Raw genomic sequence first — 23,746 nt, forward strand, 5'->3', positions numbered from 1 at the left:
GAAAGCAGGTTACAAGCTATCATTATACAAGGGCCTGTAAAAGCCCCGTTTAGGACTTTTTTCTAGAAGCTGTGCATGTTTACAGTACTGTGTTAGCACAAGTTTGTAAGCTTCCCCGACTTGGTGAAACATGCGTGTCAGTCTAGCAGTGGGAGGCTGAGGCAAGAGGATCAGGAGTTCAAATCCATCCTCAACTACATCATGAGTTTAAGGCCAGTCTCAGGTACAGGAAGTCCTGTCTCAAGGAATTCCCCTTTCCCTCTCATGAAAATAAGTTTATGAGATTTTGAGAATGTAAATTCTGGTGTGTAAGAGAAGATATATAATATCCATTACCTGTCTATCTAAAAACTGATGTTTCTGTTTGCCCTGAAGACTTAAGTATAGCTGTGGAGAGATGGGTCAGTGGTTAAGAGCACTGCTCTTGCAGAGGACTTGGGTTCTTGGGTTCGAATCCCAGCACTCACATAGCAGCTCACACCCATCTGTAACTCCATTTCCAGGGCCTCCGACATTCCTCTTCTGGCCTCTTTAGGCACTGCGTGCATGTACACAGAAATACACCTGTGTTCACAGATACACACTTACACACATGAAAACAATATTAACAAGATTGCTGCCAAACATAATTCTAGACTTGTTAGAGTGTTGTTTGTCTTGAAAAGCAATTACTCATATTCTGTGTAGGTGGGAAATGCTTCCTTAAATGTAATTAATTTATAATTGGTTCTTACCCTGATACAATTTATAATTTATCCTTAATTTATAATTTACTTGTGTGTTATTTCCCCAGATAACACTTCTTGCTTCCTCTCTTACAGGCGGCCGAGAATTAAACAATGGGGAGACACTTGGCCTTGCTTCTGCTTCTCCTTCTCCAGCATTTTGGAGGGAGCGAAGGTAGCCAAAGACTCGATCCGCCGGCCCCTTCTCTACAGTTTACACACTTCCAGTACAATGTCACTGTGCACGAAAACTCGGCAGCCAAAACCTATGTTGGCCACCCCAGAAAGATGGGCATCTACATCTTAGACCCCTCGTGGGACATCAGGTACAAGATCATCTCGGGAGACAGCGAAAACCTGTTCAAAGCTGAAGAGTATGTTCTTGGAGACTTTTGCTTCCTAAGAATAAGGACCAAAGGAGGAAATACAGCTATCCTTAATAGAGAAGTGAGAGACCATTACACGCTGATGATCAAAGCGGTTGAAAAAAACAGCAACACTGAGGCCCGCACCAAGGTCCGGGTACAAGTGCTGGATACAAACGATCTGAGGCCGTTATTCTCGCCCACCTCGTACAGTGTTTCTTTGCCCGAGAACACAGCCATAAGGACCAGTATCGCGAGAGTCAGTGCCACGGATGCGGATATCGGCACCAATGGTGAATTTTACTACAGCTTCAAAGACCGCACTGACATGTTTGCCATCCACCCAACGAGTGGCGTGGTTGTTCTGACTGGCAGGCTTGACTTCCTAGAGACTCCGCTCTACGAGCTGGAGATCCTGGCTGTGGACCGGGGAATGAAACTGTATGGTAGCAGTGGGATCAGCAGCATGGCCAAGCTGACGGTTCATGTGGAACAGGCCAACGAGTGTGCGCCCGTGATAACAGCAGTGACATTGTCACCCTCTGAGCTGGACAGGGACCCAACCTACGCTATTGTCACGGTGGAGGACTGCGATCAGGGTGCCAACGGGGAGATAGCATCTTTGAGCATTGTGGCTGGCGACCTTCTGCAGCAGTTTAAAACAGTGAGGTCTTTCCCAGGGAGTAAGGCATTCAAAGTGAAAGCTGTTGGGGGCATTGATTGGGATAGTCATCCTTACGGCTACAATCTGACCCTCCAGGCTAAAGACAAAGGGACTCCTCCCCAGTTTTCCCCGGTGAAAGTCATTCATGTCCTTTCTCCGCAGTTCAGAGCTGGGCCTGTGAAGTTTGAAATGGATGTTTACAGAGCTGAGATCAGCGAATTTGCTCCTCCACATACACCCGTGGTCCTCATCAAGGCCACTCCTAGTTACTCCCACCTGAGGTATGCGTTTAAAAGCACCCCTGCAAGAGCTAAATTCAGTCTGAATCCCAACACCGGTCTCATCTCCATCTTAGAACCAATTAAAAGGCAACATACCTCATCCCATTTTGAACTCGAAGTGACAACCAATGACAGGAAAGCTTCCACCAAAGTCGTGGTGAAAGTTGTAGGTGCCAACAGCAACCCCCCTGAGTTTACCCAGACGGCCTACAAAGCATCCTTCGACGAGAACGCGCCCGTCGGTACCACCGTGATGAGGGTGAGCGCAGTAGACCCCGACGAGGGTGAGAATGGGTACGTGACGTACAGTATTGCAAACGTAAATCACGTGCCGTTCGTCATTGACCACTTCACCGGCTCCGTGAGTACTTCTGAGAACCTGGACTATGAGCTGATGCCTCGAGTGTACACGCTGAGGATCCGTGCCTCCGACTGGGGCTTGCCCTACCGCCGGGAAGTTGAAGTCCTTGCCACGATTACTCTCAATAATCTGAATGACAACACCCCCTTGTTTGAGAAGATCAACTGCGAAGGGACCATTCCCAGAGACCTAGGTGTCGGGGAGCAGATAACTACGGTTTCCGCCATTGACGCCGACGAGCTTCAGTTGGTGCGGTACCAGATCGAAGCTGGAAACGAGTTGGATGTGTTTGGCTTGAACCCCAGCTCTGGGGTCCTGTCCTTAAAGCACTCGCTCATGGATGGCTTGGGTGCAAAGGTTTCTTTCCACAGTTTGAGAATCACAGCTACAGATGGAGAAAATTTTGCCACGCCACTGTACATCAACCTCACGGTGGCTGCCAGTCGCAAGCCAGTGAACTTGCAGTGTGAAGAGACCGGTGTTGCCAAAATGCTGGCCGAGAAACTGCTGCAGGCGAATAAGTTGCACAACCAGGGAGAGGTGGAGGATGTTTTCTTTGATTCTCACTCGGTCAATGCCCATGCCCCACAGTTCAGCAGTACTCTTCCAACTGGAATTGAGGTGAAGGAGAACCTCCCTGTGGGTGCCAATATAGTTTTTATGAACGCGACTGACCTTGACTCTGGCTTCAATGGGAAACTTGTCTATGCCATTTCTGGAGGCAATGATGACAGTTGCTTTATTATTGACATGGAAACAGGAATGCTCAAAGTCTTATCTCCACTCGACCGTGAAGTAACGGACAAATACACCCTGAATATTACCGTGTATGACCTCGGTATACCCCAGAGGGCTGCATGGCGTCTTCTAGATGTCACCGTTCTGGATGCCAATGATAATCCACCTGAGTTCCTGCAGGAGAACTATTTCGTTGAAGTGAGTGAAGACAAGGAGATAAATAGTGAAATCATCCAGGTGGAAGCCACTGACAAAGATCTGGGCCCCAGTGGACACGTGACATACTCAATTCTCACAGACACAGATAAGTTTTCCATCGACAGCGTGACGGGGGTGGTGAAAATTGTCCAGCCTTTGGATCGCGAAGCCCAGCCTGTGCATTACCTAAAGATTGAGGCCAGGGACCAAGCCACAGAAGAACCTCAGTTGTTTTCCACTGTGCTTTTGAAAGTGTCGCTCGATGATGTTAATGACAATCCACCCAAGTTCATTCCACCTAATTACTCTGTGAAAGTCCGAGAAGATTTACCAGAAGGGACCATCATCATGTGGTTAGAGGCCTATGATCCTGATGTAGGTCAGTCAAGTCAAGTGAGGTACAGTCTCCTGGACCACGGAGAAGGCCACTTTGATGTGGACAAACTGAGTGGAGCAGTTAGAATCGTCCAGCAGCTTGACTTTGAGAAGAAGCAGGTGTATAATCTCACCGTAAGGGCCAAGGACAAAGGGAAGCCGGTGTCTCTGTCTTCCACTTGCTACGTGGAAGTGGAGGTCATTGATATGAATGAGAACTTACACCCGCCGGTGTTTTCTAGCTTTGTGGAGAAGGGGGTAGTGAAAGAAGATGTCCCGATTGGCTCATCGGTGATGGCTGTGTCAGCCCATGATGAGGATACCGGGAGAGATGGAGAGATCCGGTACTCCATTAGAGACGGCTCTGGTGTCGGCGTCTTCAGGATAGACGAGGTCACAGGCGAGTACCATTGTCGCTTTCGTTGGATGTTCTCCGTTCTATCTCTTCGGTCTTTGCTTCATAATTCCCAGTTGGTTTCTGTGAGGGCTTAGCATGGAAGTACGTACATGTGTTTTTGTCCCTTTGGGCTGTGAAGATAGAGGCCGTAAGCCATGAGGCTGGACCCAAAGGAACTGAAGGATTAAGTGTACGTCAGATGCACGAAAGAGAATTGAGATTGTTAACACCGATCGTGAGCTCTTAAATTTGAACTCTATTACCAAGATCGTCGTTGTGGTTTTGTAGTAACTTTGAAAAGCATTCTGGTTGAGGTGTTGCACGCTGGTAGATTTGCATGCTAGTGCAGTAACATTAACACCATGTGGCATGCCATCTAGGGGCTGTTGCACACCTGCAAAATTATGCAGTGTACCCAGAGATTGTACGCGCAAAAACTTTTTTTTATCATCTGCTTTACCCAATCCAGGATATGAGGGGCCATTGTAGGTAACGGAATGTTGAACTGAAAAGACCTGGCTGGCAGCTGCCTTTTTCAGTCATGGTCTTGGACGAGTGAAACACTTCTTAAAATTAACTTCTTTTTATTTATAAGGTAGACAAGTTCAGGTGTTTTTTTTTTTTTTAATTTTTGTTACGCTGCATGATACTGGGGATTGAACCTAGGACCCTCTGCATGTTGGGCAAGCACTCTCTACAGAGCTTGGTATATCGTCAAGGCTTACGTGAGGAAGTAGTAAAGTAACACGTTGGATTTATTAATCCTTTTTTTTTTTGAAATGAGAAAAAAGCAGTGTTTTGCTGGAATATGCTTTCTTCTAGAATGCAGTTCTCAAACTGGGATCTCCTCCAGGGCAGCCAGTTCTTGAGTCTGTACTGTTTTTCTTTGCGTGTACAGATTCTGCCCAAGTCAGTGTTCTAATGGGGTGTGAGCTTTGCAGGGCAGGCATTGTCTACCTCCAGCCTCCAGCCCAAAGTGCCCGGTGCACAGAAGCTGCTTGGTAAGCAGTGACATAATAGATAGGTAAATAATGAAGGTCTTCGCTCCGGCTGCCTCTCCCTCCGAGTGTGCTGAACAGAGGGAGACTAAAGGCTCTAGCGCCAGTCAGGTCTAGCTCTGCCTCAGTTTACTCCTTTCACTGATGCTCTTTTACAGATCTCTTCATTCTAAAAGGACCCTTATTATATTAAAGATTAGCACGTTCGGTAATACCCCACACTTAAAACCGCAGCAGAAGCCCATAGGATTTTAGCCATAATTCACCCTAGGACCTATACTGCCGTCTAAGGGTACATAGCATGTGGAAATACAGGTTTCTGGGTTTTTTTTTTAATTATATTTTCTATTAATTCAAGGGGTTTTCCCCTAATTGATTATATTTCACTAGCATCACTCATGTAGACTTCTCAGAATTAATTTAAGACAGGGGGAAGTGGAATAATCGATAGTGTTTGGTAATCAGTTTTTAGGAGGATAGTTTCATTTTGGGGGTGTGTGTGTGTCCTACTGCCCAATATAAATTAGAATTTCTGGTCCAGTAGCGATATAGAAAAACACTCAGGATTTAAGGTTGAAATTGATACTTTTCCTGTAAATTTTCTGGGAACAGTTATTCTTAACCTCCTTTTTTCCCCCCCTCTCTCAACATAAATTTCAAAGCCTGTAAGGAGCTGTTAGAAGTTAAAGTTGAGTCAGAAAATATAATTTGAGCCTTAATTTGCATTTTCTTCGTGACTTACATTATGAACACTGCCTTTTGGCTTTTTTTTTTTTTTTTTTGAAGTGAAAATAGCTTATATTACTGTCCTAAAGGATCACTTAGAAACTGGTATTTTTCACCTATACATTTAAGGGAAGGGGTTGTCCCTGATGCCAAACGGGGAGGAAGAGGAGGAGACAGCTAGGCATACAGGGTGGCATCCTGAGAGAGGTCCATAGCAGCTTTGCAGCAGCCAGGCAAGGCCTGAGGTTTTCCAGTGTTAATTTAGTGGGAGGGAAGGTGGGGGAGGTACTGGGATTCTGGGCAGTGAGCTTGGTTAGTGTGCGAGAGACTGTTACCTGTGTCTATAATAATATTCAACAGTGAGAGAAAAGCTGGGAAGGTCTAAGTCATTTATCTTGTGGTTCTTGATTTACAGAGGAATGTTTTCCCCGTGTGATAGATACGTGGGTGTGCTTCTGAAATTGCTTAGTTGATGTACTAGTTAGACATTTGGACCATTGTATTTAAAGATGTAAGTTGCAGCCAGGACAGTGGTATTAAGTGTTCAGTTTCTTCAGGGAAAATATGCATGTTTCATCCGGTAGAAATGCTAAGATTAAGGATCTGGGTTAGCTGGTCAAGTGCTTGATATGTAAGCATGAGACTTGAGTGTGAATCCCCAGCACCCTTGTGAAAAGCTGGGCGTGGGAGTCTTTGTCTGTAATCCCAGGCCTCAGGAGATGGGCACAGGCAGAGCGCTTTCTCTGGCCAGCCTAGCCAAGTGGGTGGGCTCCAGGTTCAGTGAGAGACCCTGTCCCCCAAAATAAGATGAAGGGCCTGCAAGGTGGCTCATAGGTAAGGGCTCTGCGCCAAGCCTGACAACTAGAGTTCAGTCCCTGGAACTCACATGGTAGGAGAGGAGCAACTCTTGTAAGTTGTCCTCTGGCCTCCATGGGGGTACTGTAGCATGGTTCCTCTTCTACTCCCCAAATAAATGTATGTTAAAATAAAAAATAAGGTAGAGAGAGATTGAGGAACACACCCAATGGCCTCCATACACATGCATACACATCTGCACATGGACCTGCATTCACTTGTGTAAACACACACACACACACACACACACACACACACACACACACACCCCATAAATACATACACAGCTAAAATTAGCAAGCTTTTTTATTTAATTTGGCCAGTATAGAAGTTGGTAAAGATTTCTGTCTAATGAAGAAAAGTAGGAGCAGTTAGGGAAGACTGGGAACCTCATGGAAGGCAGTCCTCAAGTGCAAGTCAACTGGAGGTGGACTAGCTGAAGTCAGGCTAGCACTTCGCTCCTTGCCCATTTCCACTGTGTTCACTTTTCACATTCGTGCATCTGATGTTGCTCTAAGTGATCAGGGCCTGTGCAGGGCTGTGCCGGTTAGTTTCTGTCCACTTGACACCAGCTAGAGCCAACTGGGAGGTGGGACCCACAGTTGAAGATATGCCTCCATCTGATCGGCCTGTGGGTATATCTGGGGCCATTTTCTTGATTGTTGACAGATGTGGGAGAGCCCCGCCCACTATGGGTGTATCCACCTCTGGGCAGGTGGTCCTGGGTTGTGTAAGAAAGCAGGCTGAGCAAGTCATAGGAAGCCAGCCAGAGCAGTGTTCCTACAGTCTCTCCCACAGTTCCTCCCTTTAGGGTCCTGCTTGACTTCCCTCAGTGATGGAGAGCCACCTGGAAGTACAAGATGCAACAAATCCTATCTCCAAGCTGCATTGGGTCAGTGTTTTGTCTCAGCAGCAGAGACGCTAAGTAGGACAACTGTTTTGGCTCTGGAGACCAAGAACCCATCTACTTACCAATCTGCGTCTTGCCTTTGGCATTCAGCTGCTCACGCTGATTGAGTAATCTGACCAGATTTTTGTGGTGGCTTAACCATTTCAACACGACCAAGCGTGCATATCTTTATGTGCATTTCACAGGCCAGGGAACAAACAGTTCAGCAGCCCGAATCAAATTCTTGCTCTGTTCAAGATTCTTCTCTCTATCTGCTTCAATTTCCAGCACCCACAACAATAGTAATTAAAAATATTCTATGGACTCCCTAAAGTATGTCACCCAATACACAGCCATATTAGCTGTGAGTTTCATACATATTTTGTTAATTGCTTTTCAGGGAGGGAATATGTCGTTGCCGTGTGGGAGCGGCGGCCATCTGCCTATCTGATATCTCTCTGTATGTGTTTCTAAGCAGCTTCTGGAGCTCAGCTACTCTCAGGGATCCTGGCCTTCGTGATCACTCTGCCACTTGAGGTTTGCAAGGGTCGAGCATTGTGTGGAACGACGGCTTGGAAAGCCAGTCTCCTCCAAGTACCAATTTCCAGAGGTCTAATTACAGTTCTTGAAATCAGTGAGGAGACTGGGAAAGTGGTACAGCAGGGAAAGTGTGGGCCACTCAGACTCGAGTTTAGTTTGCCTCCCCAGCACCCTCGCAAGTCAATCCAGTCAGGGCAGAGCCAGCCCCTAGCCCAGGGCTGGGGTGGGGTAGAGATGGGCAGATCCTTGAAGCTCATTGGAACGCACATGGTAGGAGGAGAGAACGGAGTCCTGCAAGTTGCCCTTCAACCTCTGGGTGCTGTAGGGATGGTTCATCTTCTCCCCCCCGACCAAATAAATATATGTTACAAAAAAAAAAAGCAAAACAGAAAAACCGGTAGATTGAGGAGCACACTCAAAGGCTTCCACACATGCTTGTACACACACACACATCTGCACATGTGCCTGTGCTCACATGGATCAAGGTGAAGAGGAGTGAGGAAAAAACTTGACTCTGGCTCCTACGTGCACAAGCATGTGTATGCCCACCGAGACACACCTGTGTTTGCAAGGGCTCTTGAAAGCGCATGCTCGCGCAAGCACGCGCACGCGCGCGCGCGCGCGCGCGCGCGCACACACACACACACACACTAAAAATATCCTTGCTGAGGATTTTAAAGAGAGATGACTAGAAGTGCGTCACGAGCTATCTTTGAAGCCCGCGTGAGCTCATGTTTAGATTGCAGTGTGTGGACATTATGCTCAGCTTTTCCCTTATCACTGCATTGTGCTTCCGATGGCTTTGTGGTCAGCTCCGCTGTGAAGCAGAAGAAACAGAGCTTTCCTTCCCTTTTGTACGTTTCTGGAATAAATCGTTTCGCTCTCTCGTCTCCCACCATGTCTGTTACTGCTTGAGGACCAGAATCTTAACATCAGTTTCTTAATTTTGAAAACTAAGCCAGTCTACAGAAATGCTTAGCCTTTTTTTTTTTTTCATTGTTCATGGACATTCAGGTTGGAAGCAATGTTTAGTTAGTTCAGTGTCTTCCCCAGTGTGGGTGGGGTAATCGGATGCCTGTGGGTACAGTTCCTCTTCATTCTGGAGTAGTTTGGTTCCGTGTTGGCTTGTTACAGGAATGCACCTCAGGAACAGTGTTCCCGGTTCGAACCGCGTCTTTGGGGAATCCATATTTCTCGTTAAGATCAAACTGTAAGCTTGTTCATGCCGTGTTTACTTGTTAGACGCTCAAGTCATGTTTTCAGAATTGAAATGTATGTTTCCATGGAAAAGTTGGAATGAGTTCATATGGAAATGTAGCTGTTGTGGCGAGAGAGCTCCTTATCCAAAAGATGTGGGAGGGAAACTGAGGGCTGCCTCCTCCCTCCCTCTCTCCTTCCCTTCCTCTGTTCCTCCCTCTCTCTCTACTTACCGACTTACCTACCTACAGATGCTAAGCAAGCATCTGTGTTCCCAGACCTTTTATTACTTCCAAATTTTTGACACAGGGTCTCTCTGAGACTGCAGGCTTCCGCCGTTAGACCCGTCTGGGGACCGGACGGCGTTTCTCTTACAGGGAAATGGGGTGGTGCTCTCTTCATGGGAACATCTTAGTCACTGATTTTTGTATGGGTTCCTTGCCTCCCACTGTGACGTGGACACAGGGTGAGTGCATTTCTGTGGTGGAAGCAGAAAGAATTCTAGTCCAGGCCAGCCCGACTGCTGACCTCATTGAGAGAGAGAATGTTCTGGAAGTCTGAATACATTAATTTTAGGTAGTTCCCTGGGTCCAGTTTTGAAAATGTCTTTTCCTAACTTAACACAGGGTAGTGTGCCTACATCCTCGGCCTCACGTTGTTATTTTTTTTTCCTGCTCCTGTCGGGCCACAAGGAGGAGGAGGGTCCCCCCCTGGGCCATGACTGCAGAGTCTGCAGAAGTGGCCGGGAGCTGGGTGGCCCTTGGTGGTGGTGTGGTTAACTGCAGAGTCTGCCCAGTGGGCAGAGCCAAGCGGCCCTCAGGAGGGTGGTGACTGTGGTGGGGGGCAGTTCCCCTCGCTGGAGCTGGGACTAAAATTTCTGGTGACGGGAACTTAAGGAAAAGACTGGTGGGAGGCTTCTCAGGGAGTCGAGAACATGGTTGGCACACGGGCTTCTAAGTGTTGCTGTCTCTTTCCTTAAGTGGCCACAGCTGCTGTCTGGCTCCTGGTTTTTTAGTCTTCCAGCAAAGTTGAGGAGAAAGAAATTTCCTTCCCAGCCCCAGAGAGATGGAAAGTCAGGCTGTGGCAGGACTCATCTTGGATGGTATGCAGTTCCGGTTCAGTTGAGGCAGGCCAGGCTGCCGCTCCTGGGGGCTGGGAAAGGCTCCTGAGGCAGGAGGATTTTTTTTTTTTTAAAGGTGAAAGTGAAATCTAATTAGTAATTCAGGAAACTCCCTATTGTTTTGAAAGGAAACAAGAGTTGCTTTTCTTTGGTTATTTGTGTGGTACTTACCAAGTTGATGCTTCTAGTGCTCAGTGGGGATGGGGATGGGGATGGGGGCGGGGCTTGGGTGTTGGGGTGGGTAGAAACACTATCAATCAAAGTTGTATATACTGAAGCAGAACTTAGTAGTACTTTCTTTACTACCTACCTTAAGGTTCAAATGAACTCTCTCTCTCTCTCTCTCTCTCTCTCTCTCTCTGTGTGTGTGTGTGTGTGTGTGTGTGTGTGTAGTGGGGGGCAGAGCTGGAGGGTATCAGGTAGAAGAGACCTTAAAACAGGGTTTGTAGCCCTGCTTTCCATGGTAGGGATAATGATGGTGAACATCAGTGTAAGAAAAACAGAGCCAGTTCCAAGTTTGAAGCCAGCCTGGGCCAAATACATAGCAAAACCCTGTCCCCAAAACAAAACAGAAAAATAAACGCCAGCCGCTTTCTGAACACTGCCACCAGGAACTGTTATAAGCACTTTCTGTGAATTCATGTATTAATTTTTACAACTACCAGATGCTTTGCCTGCATGTCAGGTAAGCTAACATTTATTATGAGGAGGCTAAGGAACTTGCCCAAGGCTGATTGGGTATTCAGCCATAGAACTTTGGATGGCTTCTCCCTTTCCAGCTGTGGTGCCCAGAGGGATGCTCAAAGGAAGCCCATTGGAAAGCTCCTGCCTGGCTGTGGGCTTCGGTCCTACTTTTCAGACTTGGTCTTGAAGGATCTTTGAATCTAAAGGTCTTCTGGCATAGTTTGCTCAGAATCACATACTGTATTTTAGCACCGAGATTGACATGGGCCTCACCCGGGCTCGTAATTAAAGTACACCCAGCATCAGTTAAAAATCCTGCCTCTGGAATGTGGAGGGTGCAGTATCCCGAGCCTTCTCCTGTGGAAATAATGGTTTAGGCCAGTGGTTCTCAACCTGTGGGTCGCGGCCCCCTTGGGAGTCAAAGGACCCTTTCACAGGGGTCGCCAAAGACCATTGGAAAGCACAGATATTTACACGACGATTCCTAACAGTCGCAAAATTACAGCTATGAAGTAGCAACGAAAATAGGTTGATGGTTGGGGGCCACCACACCATGAGGAGCTGTATTAAAGGGTCGCAGCGTTAGGAAGGATGAGAACCACTGTTGTAGAGAGTCACCAGGCTCCTTCAGAACCAGTGTACCCTGCAGGGTGGCTGAAGCTAACCTGATCAGTGCTCCTCCTTCTTGTGGTCCTTGTGCTCTATTGTTCTCCGTGATGCCCTGGCTCCTGCAGCTGTCCCCACCAGCCATCTAGCGCTTGGTAAGAAAGCCGGTCATCCACTGTTCTCTCAGGGAGCCATTTTTACGTTCCAAGAAGGTGACAGGTTTAGAAGTTTATCATTTGATGAGTGGCCTGTGTGTATAAAGATGTAATGTTCAGTGACTAGCTGGTCTTTTACGATATTCACCACCTTCTCCCATTATGAAAAATAGACTTTTACGCCCTAGGTGTCTGTCCGTGTTGAATTTTTCCCCCCCCATAATCATTTAATTGCTTTTGTTTTGATTATGAAGTGTTTTAGTCTGGCATGCTGGACTGGTCAAGTGTTTAATATTTCAGCTTATATTTTGTTTATTGTATTACTTTGCAGTTAACTTTACAGCATCTATTGATTTATTCTTAACATACTGCTGGTTATAAATATTGTATGTTCGCCATAATGCCACGAGTCTTTCATGGCTTGGTTACTAGGAATAAATGGAGTTGAGAAGATTGCCATTCAAGGACACATGCCTCTGCTTGCTGGCTTGGCAGCTCTCCAGTTCCACAGCAGTGATGCAAAGCAGGAAACATGTATGAACTTTAAATCTCATCATTTAGCTTAGCTTGCCTTGCTGGTTAAGCTAACCCTAATCTCAGGATAGCTGATACTGCATTGAACCCGCTTCATGGCCCATGCACTAACCTATCGAATGGGATTCTGTAACATTGTCTTTTTTTTTAAAAGGCTGGAAGAGGCCTCCACATGTAATTTTCCAGTAATTGATTTTGTTTTCAAAACTAGAAGTTTCCTGGCTATTTCAATAATTTCTTAATACTGTTTTAGTTGGTGATAATTTATCCCGCAGCCTTGCCGCTGGCGGGCTTCTCCCACCCCGCCCCCTTAATCCTCATCATCTGTATGTAGTTATAGTGAATATTTATTGAGTACTTGCAGGGTGTCACACCTGTTATAAATAGCCTTTTACATAGGCCTGTTGCCTTAGCTCTGTCATGGTAATCCATGAGTAAATTTAGATGCCGCTCTCTGTTGTTACTTAGGTTTTTTATTAAATGATAACACACGTGGTGCTGAATAGAGATCAGGCACATTGATTTCAGTCGTGGCATCTTGAAATATTCTTTATAAAATCTAACAGTATTACAGTTTTCCTGTATTGACTCTCCAATAGAGCTGATCCACCTTTCACGGACTTCTCCTTCACCCTTCTGTGCGTCTGTCCCCCGTCCCCCGTCCCCGTCCCGTCCCCCCACCCACCATGCATAAAGTCCCAGCTCTGGGGTCAGCCTGTAATGCCTCATAACCTTGCTTCCTGATAAGTGTTGTGTGTGCCCCTCACTGGCCCCTGCTTCCCCTTTGATCTGTGTGGAGCCAGTCCTGTCCGACCCCGCTCCAGCAGTCCTCAGCTTCCGGGGGACCACTGCTTCCAGTCGCCCTGTTTTGGGGTGTACTTCTATTGATCAACTTTTTTTTTTCTTCCTGTCCCACATAACTCTGCTTCCCAACACTTTATTCACAAGCCTTTTTCTTCACATGGAACTGATGGCACCCCCCTTTTTTTTTTTTTTAAATGCGCTTAAAAAGCTGTTCTTTTCTTGTACATTGCTCATGGTGGGGAATTCTAAATCTTTTCCCGGTGGATTCTGATAATTAACAGTCAGCGAATAATTTGTTAGGTTGGTCTGATAAGCAGCTGGATGATTCTCCTTACCAGCTTCTCCTTAGCACCAACTCACCTTGCTTCTTTGTGGTCACGGGGATGGTGTACTCAGTGCTGGGAGCCGGGTCTTCCGTTTCTATCTCTTTGGACACACGGTCAGAGTCCAACCTTAATCACCCTTCTGTCCGCTAAGCACCCTGGCCAACATAGCAGCACACAGTGGCTGAGTCAACATACACATGACTGACATCATAATTATAGTTACAAAGACTGAGCAAAACTCCTGCGTCCCTGATACCTAAATCTGAACCTTGAACACACAGAGGTGTACTGTGTGTTTGGTTGCCACGGAAACTTTTGGCTCTGTTTAAAAGATGTTTATTCTTCCTTCAGAGGTGGAGCAGGCTGCTGATAGTATCATGGGTTCACCCTGGGCTGAAGCTGTAGTCATGGACCTTCAGGGTCCTTAGAGCCCCAGCTTTAAGTCCCTCTGTTCAGATGTCTCAAAGTTGCCAGTCCTCCCGAGGTGCCATGTAGAGGGACCAGGAGGGGAAGGCTACCTGACGGTCACGTGAGGGATGTGTTACAGCCTACCGAGAGTAGTCTTCATTCCACGGCGCTTCATCCAGGGCTGCACTGCTTTTAATGTCGGTAGTTGTCTCGTTTCGCTTTTACCAGTGGACTAGAGAAAATTCTCTGATGGAACAGTATGCCCTTGTGAGTAAGACGACCCGGCAGACAACCATTTTATGTTGTGTCAAGTCAAGTAACCTCTTTCATTTCCTAGTAAGATGGTGCCGCCTCCCCGCTGAGGTGTGCTGGGTGCAAAAGTAAACCTGACGGCCTGTTTTGGTTTGAGGTGAGCAGCCCTCTGGGCTAGCATCAGGTCCTTCGGTGCGCCACCTTACCACTCCGGTCCCACTGTAGTGCTTCTTTATTTATGAGTAAGCCGACAGAAAACTCACACTTGCACAGTTCCGTTTTCTTGAAGACTCCGGTTTTATGTCCATGGACTTACAAATCAAGGGCGTGTAGGACTTGATGAACTATGTTAGATTGGTGAGTAGGTCTCTTATTTAGGACAAAAATGAACGTGCTTCTTTTGCGGGCTCATTACAAAAAAGGGTTAAACAACCTTGGGGGAAGATGGAGTCAGGGTGCCTACGGCAGCAATGGGATCTATGGCTTACAGCCCTTGACACACATGTCACTTTAGTCTTGAAGCCTCTTAACATTAGGCCACCTCAGATTTCCCTTATACTAGTGCCTGGTGTACAGTTGATATTCGGTGACGGCCATCTTTGGGTAAACCAAATCGGTGTTACATGACATTTTTCATCTTGGGATTTGTTGCTCCGCTGAAGATGTTTAATCTGTTTAAATGAGGGTGAGCTGGCCTTATAAAGGCCAGGTTAATTTGGTTGAGTGAGGCAGGGGAATAGAAATCACCGTTTCAGATTGAAATGTCTTCAGAGGATCTTTAAAGGTGTGATGATGGTACATGCCAGGGCTTGAAGGGAGGAGGTAGGAGAATTGAAAATTCAAAGCCAGCTGGCTACATTTTAAAAATATCTCCAAAAAAAAAGTGTTTATAATACTGTGATAACATGCTGGCTGTGGTGGTGCACACCTTTCATCCCAGCACTCGGGAGGCAGAGGCAGGTTGATGTCTGTGAGTTTGAGGCAGCCTGGTCTACAAAACAAGTTCCAGGGTAGCTGGGGCTATACGCAGAGAAACTCTGTCTCAAAAAACAGGGGAGAGAGATACTGTGATAACATTATAACTGATGGATGCTGATTAAGCAAGCATGAACACAAATCATTTATGTTGGGTTTTAATTACCTGTGTTATTGGTGCCAGAAAGATCTAATTAACCACCACAGCCACGGACTATGATTTAAGGCCAATGAAGTTTTTTATCTGACCTAATCCCAGCTTCCCATTCACACCTCTTCTTGTCCGTCTGTCCGCCCTTCGTCCGTCCGTCCCTCCCTCCCTCCCTCCCTCCTTCCCAAACTACCTTCCTCCCTTCCTCCACTCCTCCATCCCTCCCTCCCTGCCTCCATCCCTACCTCCTCTTCCTAAACTGAGGCCAGCCATGGTTAATGCTAGGATGATGATTGCTCTTTTTGACCTAACCTTGTACAGATCCTAAACCGTGGTGAGTTTTTCATGGCATCCCACAGTACGCCTCCCATCTTGAACCTTGGTTGAGGGAGCCCATTTAGAGCCCAGCACTCAGTAACCACTTATATTGACAAGCTGTGAGTCTGCATAGGTAGGTACTCACGGCAGAAAGAGGCTTTTCTGGCCAAGGCTAAGAGTAGAGAGCTAGCCTATGGGTTGTGAGAATATTTCCATTTAACAAAACCACAGTAATAGATGCCACCCTGGGGCCTCTGATCTCCTGAGCCTTTGACTTTTGACCAGGTTTATAGTACCAGTCATGAATTCCTTCCTGTGGAGCAGGCCTTGGGTTTGATCGGAAATCGATTATTTACCCCATCTCATGCTGGCGTCGTCACATCTTGCCTGGCAGGTTGCTTCCATAGCACTCAGAATCCAGCACAGGTTAAGACCATTGATGTCCTCTCCCCAGGTTTACCTTCTCCCCTGCATTCACCTTTTGGCACTATAAAACTACCCAGCAGGGAGGAAATTTTCCGGTCAGTCCCAACTGGATTTCTCGTTCTCATAACCAAAATGAATTTTGTCTGAAGCAATAGGGTCTTAGCATTTAGTCCTGTGGACCACCAAGACCAATGGCAATAGGTTGTGTTGTTTTGGAGACTCCTGGATCCTCTCCAACCAATAATTTATGGGGAGGTAGCCCATACCCAACTAACCCATGTCAATCCATGTAGGGTACCTGTGTTCAAATTGCTTTTTAAAAATCAGCTTATAAAATAGTGGACTTCTACAAGGGATTTTTACACATCCTTGACTTAGCCCACCCTCTTCCCCTCAGGGCCAAAAGTTTATATATATATATATATATATATATTTCGTCTCCATATGGTGCATTTTATAGCTATTTGAATGCATTTTAAAGATCTGCTTTGCCCTCCTTCTAGAAGATCGGGTTTGTGGGGGCAGAGGCTGCTCTGTGTCTCATGCCTAGAGCTGTGCCTGGCCCAAGGGCAACACAACAAGCCTTCATTGAATGAGTAAGAAATGGGCATCAGAATGAGTATGGTAAAATGGTAAAGGCAAACACCTAAGTATTAATAGAAAGACCCTATAAATCTGTCCTGTGGCTTGGCATGTTCTCTTTAGGTGGGGGCCACTTGACTTGGCCAGCATTCTTTGGCTGACAACACCTAGATAAGAAGTGGAACAAGAAAATGGCTCAATGCGTGATGCTGATCTCTTCCGGTTTCTATTTTTCCCTTCTTTTCCTCATTGGCCACGTTGAGGACCAAAACCTAGAATGAAGAGACCTAGATGCTAAGCCTCCTTTCCCAAGTGCACACACGTATCTGGGGTGGGAATATATTTCCCTAGGGTTGCAGAATGCTGACCTTGACTTACAGTCCTTCTGAGAAGTGTTTGCATATCCGTTTCCATGCTGTGTCATTTCATTTGGCCAAGCCTTGAGCTCTTGTCCAATTCGCAAAGCAGTGGGATCTACATTGCTTGGCATTGTTAATGAGTTTCTTAACACAGCAGTGATACACTTTTTTTTTTCCTCTAAGCACGGAATAAATGCTTTTTTATTTCATTTATTTATTTATTTATTTATTTATTTATTTATTTATTTATTTATGTTGTTTTGTTTTGTTTTTCAAGACAGGGTTTCTCTGTGTTGTTTTGGTGCCTGTCCTGGATCTCGCTCTGTAGACCAGACTGGCCTCGAACTCACAGAGATCTGCCTGGCTCTGTCTCCCGAGTGCTGGAATTAAAGGCGTGTGCCACCACCGCCCAAGTGATACACTTCTATAGTTTACAGAGTAAAAGTTTTCAAGCTATCTGGATGAAATTGAGCACATGCTGCTATATAATTTTTAAAAAGCCAGAGCTGGCGAGATGGGTCAGTGGGTAATGCCAGTTGTACCCCTATAGCCCAAGGTCATGGGCGGAGCAAATACCACTATACATAAATTCAATCCTTGTACCCACCCACATAAAGACAGAAGAACACAGACTCTATGGTTGTCCTTTGGCTTCCACATGCTCCCCCTACCCCCTTGATGAATGCGACTGCCCAACAATAATTTGAATATTTCTGTTGATGGATGCCATTGACTTAGAAACAAACTCCTGAGAAGCCAGGCTGAATAATGGGAGGTTAAGTGGTCAGAGCTCCTCGGCATCCCTGTACCCCCATGTTCTTTGGTATACTGGGCATTGAGACCAGAACCTTGCCTACGCGCCAGGGAAGTGCTCTACTGATGAGCTCTATCCATAGCCTTCTTTTTACTTTTTTTTTTTTTTTTGGTTTTTCAAGACAGGGTTTCTCTGTGTAGCTTTGCGCCTTTCCTGGAACTCACTCTGTAGCCCAGGCTGGCCTCGAACTCACAGAGATCCGCCTGGCTCTGCCTCCCGAGTGCTGGGATTAAAGGCATGCGCCACCACCACCCAGCTCTTTTTACTTTTTATTTTGACATAACTCTTACCAGATTTCTCACTCTGGCCTCAGCCTCCTGAGTGGCTGGGATTATAAGCCCATGCCTGGCTGCCCAGCTGGTTTTGAGGACCACAATCCATATGAAAACTGAAAACAAGCCCAAACAAAACATTAAAACCCTTATTTTAGTAACTGTATCGGAGTAAACTTTGAACTTACTTAAATCTTTGCCTCCTTCCTTGTTGTTTGGGCCTCCAGTTACAGACTTTTCACCTGTATTCACATAAAAGTAGAAGCATCTAGTTATTCCTTGGGAAGGAAGACTGAGGGATGGGAGACGTGCCCTCTGTGTCTCCGTGGGATCCTTTCCCGAGAGAGTGATCCATCAGGGTTTCAGAAAGGTTGAACGGCATAAATGGAGTCTAGATTAAGTTGAAGACCCACATGGAGTAAGTGTAGGAAAATCCAGAGCTGAGCCCAGACACTCACTGTCACAGACGATCAGGACCCCCCCCCCCTCCCCGAAGGCCATTATTGGGAAACAAACCATTCTAAACCAGCTTCAAACAACTCCCATTTCTTCAGTCACCCTTTGTACAGCGTCTGCCAGATGTTCTCTCTGCTAGGTTCCCCGGAGCTCAGTTGCTGTGTAGCTTTGGGGCTCTGCTTCTTGGAGAGCTTGGCTTGGTATAGTCCTTCCTCAGCCCCGGCTGTTCTTATTCACGTGGTGGCCCCAAGAGCTCAAAAAGAAGCCACCCCAACCCCAGGAGTCCTACATTGTCTCCTCTCCCATATTCGGTTGGTTTATTAGTAAGGTGATTCAAAACCAAGTAGCTAAAAGAAACTGCCTCTTGGTGGGAAGGGATTCCAGGATTTGTGTTCATGTTTCCATCTGACATAGGTACTTTTATGTGATGTTTTCCCCCCCTTTGAGATTTTTTTTGGGGGGCAGGGAGGGGATTAGGGGGATAGCGCATTAAGTGTGCTGAAAGAAGTTACAGGCTTTTGAAAATGGTTTATAACTGGTGTCTTAAGCTTCTGCCATACGCAGTCAGCTCACTTCTGGTTTTTAATACCACCAAAGCATGCAACCACACTAAAATACCTCTTCCAGATATTTTTTTAATATATTTCCATTTAAACTAGAACATAATCCACACGTCTGGTATTTCTGCTTCAATTTCAGCATAAATGGAAATGTATTAAAAATAACTTGAAGATACATTTTAATACCGCTTAATGTTAGGCAGAATTAGTCTAACTTATGTTAGAGCCATGGTGGGATATATATGCAACGTAATAAATACGAGGGTGCTCTGAGAGGCGGAAGTAAGCCTTCGTATTCCATCGATTGTATTAGTTCACCAAGCATCACGATAGCATTTCTGTCTGGAAATTTTGAGATTGGGGTTTTTGGATACATTGATCTGGGTAAAAGAAACTTGTAGCCATCTTGAGCAGAGTATTTTAGGGAAGTGATAGCTCCTGCTTGCTCTGTGGTCTGAGGACAGCTTGGAGGGGTTGGCTCTTTCCTTCCCCTCTGTGGGTCCCTGGGATTGAAGTCAGGCTTGTTGGTAAGTGCTGAGCATTTCTTTTCTTTCCTTTTTTTAAATGTGATATTTTAAATTGCAATGTTTTGTTTTAAATAATACATGTAGCTCATCTCACACCAACTAGTTCCACTTCTGGTTCCATTCAGCAGGTTAAAACAGGGTTTGACGATCATGTAGGTGATTTTTGTCCATTTAAAATTGGGTAGCAGGTTATCAGATTCTAATATGAATAGCATTCATGATGTCTACGACCTAGAGGTAGGTTTAACCAGGTCACTCACTTAGATGAGTTATAATGTATAAATCATTCTTCTGGATGCTTCTGAGGTATTGGACTTTTACCATCTTAGTTACTAGTGTTGAAAAGAACTAGTAACGGTTGGTTCAGAGAAACCAAGTTTGTTTCTCAGGTACATGTACTCCTTTTAAAGACACCTTTCTAGTGGACACTACCATGCCAACTACTCAACCTCTGTTGCTGCTCTCCAGCACCTCTCTGGAGGCAGAGCCTCGCTGTGTTGCCCAGGCTTGCCCCTCTGCATCAGGCTGGGACTTCCTCCTTCCGTCCCAGCACCTGGCTTCCCATCCTTTTCTATAGTGCATTGTAATAACTAGTGTTATTTACTGTTAGAGGTCCTTCGAGAGGAAGGGAGACATAATCACTAGGAACTGAGGAAGTGGCTACAGAAATCTGAAAACCTAATAAAATATCGAGGAAAAACATACCATTTTCTTGAACTTCTATGAGTCCTTTGGTATCCTGATAACGGTGTTTTCTCTCCCTTTCCTATGGATAGTAAACGATGGCCGCCATCAGAGCAGGGCCTGCCTCTCAGGTGAATTCCCTGTGATTGGTTGGGGAGCCCTTATGAGAAAAGGGTTGGTAGAAAGAGTCCCGTGCCGCTGCCTGTACTGATGGCCTTCAGCAAAGACATTGGAAATCCCTTGTGCTCCTGTGGCGGAAATGCCTTTGTCCAGAGGTGCTCATGGCGAAATATCGGCCGTTGGCATGGCTTTAAAACCCAACAGTGATGCAATTCTTGCCAAGATAACCTACTTAAGCTAGTGTCAGCTAGATCGGAGCTCATTTTGTAATTTTTTGACTTTGGCACTGTCATAATGGATGGGGGAGGGGGGAACTCACCCATTAATTTCACACCTAGACTTTGTTTCTAATTAAAAACTATCCAGAGGTAGCTTTTGTAAAGTTCTGAGTAAGTAAACGTCTATTATGGTATTGAAACTACCACTCAGATGGCTTTGGGGGTTGATGTGTAAATCTAACGACTCCACCTGTGAGACCTGACTTCTTATATGCCTGCATATGATGGCTTAAAATAGTCCCTTACTGAGCAATTTTCCAAATGATTTATTTAGTCTGGGCCCGCCATTTTGCAGTGAACTGAAAATCTTAAGTTGTTAATTGGCAGGGGGTCCCGTGGGCTTCCAGAATTGTTAACTTGTGTAATTAATTTAAAAACTCACTTTTTGGAAACCAGAGGCGTTAATGGAAAGTAGTTGTGGCTCTTTGGACTTGCTGTCTGTGGTTTCAGTAATTCTGTTTGTTCGGTCACGTTAACAAGGCGGCCACATTTTCAGGGCTTGTGGGATTTTCTGTGTGTATTTGAGGACAGACACACCGGCTGACTTTTCTGTTTATTCTTACATGGTAAGTACTTTTCATGTCACTGGTTTTAAATGAACAGGAGCAATTCAAATCCATGTCACCTTGTCCCTGCTGCCCCGGTATCTTACAAATAAATCTACCTGTTTCCAGTTGGGCTTGGGCAGTTTCACATCAAAAGTTGTGAATGATGCTTAAGTAAATATGTTTATTTTGTACTGGCTGCTGACCAGGAAATCCGCAGCAGCGGGAAGCTGTTTTTTTTTTTTTTTTTTAACTCCTGCTGGGTGAACCATCATTGTGACAGGTAAATCTTAGCCCTCAATAAAGCTTGAATTCCCTCCCACTTCATTTCTTCAGGGCTGGTGAATGTAGGGATTGTCTTGCTAGGAACCCTATTGATTAGGTCATTGCCCGTTCTGCAGAAAACGGAGCTGCCCAGGGGCCATCTCCCTGCAGGGGATTTGCTAAAGCCCCTCTGAAAGGGGCCCCTGGGGTCTCACCATTACCTTATGAACAGGAATCAGTTCAGGCAGCAGAGTACATATTAAGGACCTATTAACTTCTACAGGCCTGTCTTTGAGTTGAAAAGCACTTGGGAGCAAAGGGATAATAAAAGGAAATTATTGCCAAAGCTACCGAAGGTGCATCTTGCCATCTCTCAGTGGGTGCATCTGTTGAATTGCAAATTCGTTTCCTGCTGGGGCATCTGCCTGGCTTTCTGAAGTCGCCTTTAAAGGTCCTGAAAGGGGGAATTTAAAAATGATTGCATAATGTTGATTCTTTTCTTGAGTGGATTCTCCATAGCACTGGGACAGAATGAGGAAAGAACTACCTTTATTTTTAAAATGACCTTTATATTCCATAGAAGAAAAAAAAGAATGGGGGGCATATTGTAGAACTCTGGGAAAATGTAGAGGCCCACGCGAGGCTTAGGAGAAAGCCCCTTGAGAAAGCTACCACTGAAACTATAAGCCTAATCACCTTAGTTCTCCAACACCGTGTGGTAGATTTCCAAACAGCCAAAGCCAGCCTTGCAGGTCCGCTGCCATTAGTCTGTACAGAGCTCTCTGACTTGTAAAGCTTCTTAAAAGAACGTGATCTGGGGCAGTCATCTACGCCACCCCAGAGCGTACAGTGTGTGCAGTGTGACTTTTGTCCAGGTAAATTGTTGCCTTGTTTGTGTGTGTCTTTGTTATTTTATCCTAGCCTACATTCTAGGAAATAAGGTTCCTAGGTCAGTAGGTATGGGGACTTGAAAGAATTTAAAACAGTTCCCCACATTTCTGGCCAGAAGCAGTGTCACACCAGCAGCTTACTCATGCTCAGCTTCCTTGTTAGCTCTGAGTATTTAGACTTCCTCCTGAAAATCAAAACGGTACCAGTTAGGTGAGCGGGCACTGCCTAGTGTTGAAACAGTCGACGTAAATTTTGTGGTTCTGGTTTTGCTTGAAAAATCTAATATGTTTTTAATAAACCAACCTTTGGGTCAGCAGTCTGGTTTAACTTCGACTTTTTTTTGGATTTTTGTCCCCCCAGTGACATCATAAGGCTCATTTCTTTATATTAAGTTATTAGTGTTTTTAAAAGCCAGTGTCTCCCAGTTGCTTGCTGGAGCTTGTGTGGGTGAAAAAACATCTTTCCTGACTGGACACTTCTTGCTCTGTAACATTGTGTTTAAAAAGAATGTATAGTTTTAGTTGCCATGAGATTAATTAAAGAAAAGAAAATGACTTAAAAAACCCAAACCATACTTTTTTCCTTCCTTCTCCAGGTGACCCTTATAAAACAATTCCTCTTTCTGGGTCTACACACATATAAAAAGCAGTCGTTATTCAATGACACAGGTCTTCTTCACAGGATGAGGTGAGAAGATCAGATATGTATCCAGGCAGCAGGCAAAGGTTAACTCTTAACTCAGGTTGAAAAGTTAGAAAAGGGTGGTGGTGGTGGTAGCTCAGTTCATAGAGTCCTTGGATCTGATTTGCCCCCCCCCCCAACCCCCTGTAAAACAGCTAGGTGAGGCTTATTACCTTATTACCTTATATTACCTTAGCAGTGGGAGACGCAACAGGTGGGTCACTGGGGCTTCTGGGCCACCAGTCTTGCCTCCTTACTTCCAGCCAGTGAGAGACTGTCAACAAACAAACAAACAAACAAACAAAACCCAAAAAACACAGACAGAAAAACTGAGATAGATGAGGAGCAACACCAAAGACTGACCTCTGGTCCTCATGCATGTGAATGAGCGTTTCATACACCCATGTGCTCATCTATTGACATCCGTCCCCACCTCTTCTTGATTGAGAAAAGACCGAGTGAAGCCCCTAGAAACAAAGGATTCTGTTCACAACCCAAGAGGCCACACCAGTGGACAAAGGACAAATAATTCAAAGTCGCTCATTTAAGACAGTGGAGTTGTCTAATTTAGGAGTTAAATACACATATGATCCTTGTATTTAAGGCACAGTGGTGCACTGGGACACACAAGGTCCAGACGTTATA

At 45.6% G+C, this 23,746-nt stretch overlaps 1 protein-coding gene across 8 annotated transcripts in view; it reads left to right on the forward strand.

Annotated features, from left to right (window-relative positions):
* The window catches only part of Fat1 (FAT atypical cadherin 1), a 123,541-nt gene that overhangs the window by 15,232 nt on the left and 84,563 nt on the right, over window positions 1-23,746 (forward strand). For all 8 annotated transcript variants that reach the window (XM_028881124.2, XM_028881128.2, XM_028881130.2 and 5 more), the window contains exon 2: window positions 822-4,107. In XM_028881124.2, the coding sequence (XP_028736957.1) occupies window positions 840-4,107 (3,268 nt within the window). In that variant the 5' untranslated portion in view covers window positions 822-839. The remainder of the gene's footprint in view (window positions 1-821; window positions 4,108-23,746) is intronic.

This window comes from Peromyscus leucopus, chromosome 17 (genome assembly GCF_004664715.2).
Source record: "Peromyscus leucopus breed LL Stock chromosome 17, UCI_PerLeu_2.1, whole genome shotgun sequence".
Classification (NCBI taxonomy): Eukaryota; Metazoa; Chordata; class Mammalia; order Rodentia; family Cricetidae; genus Peromyscus; species Peromyscus leucopus.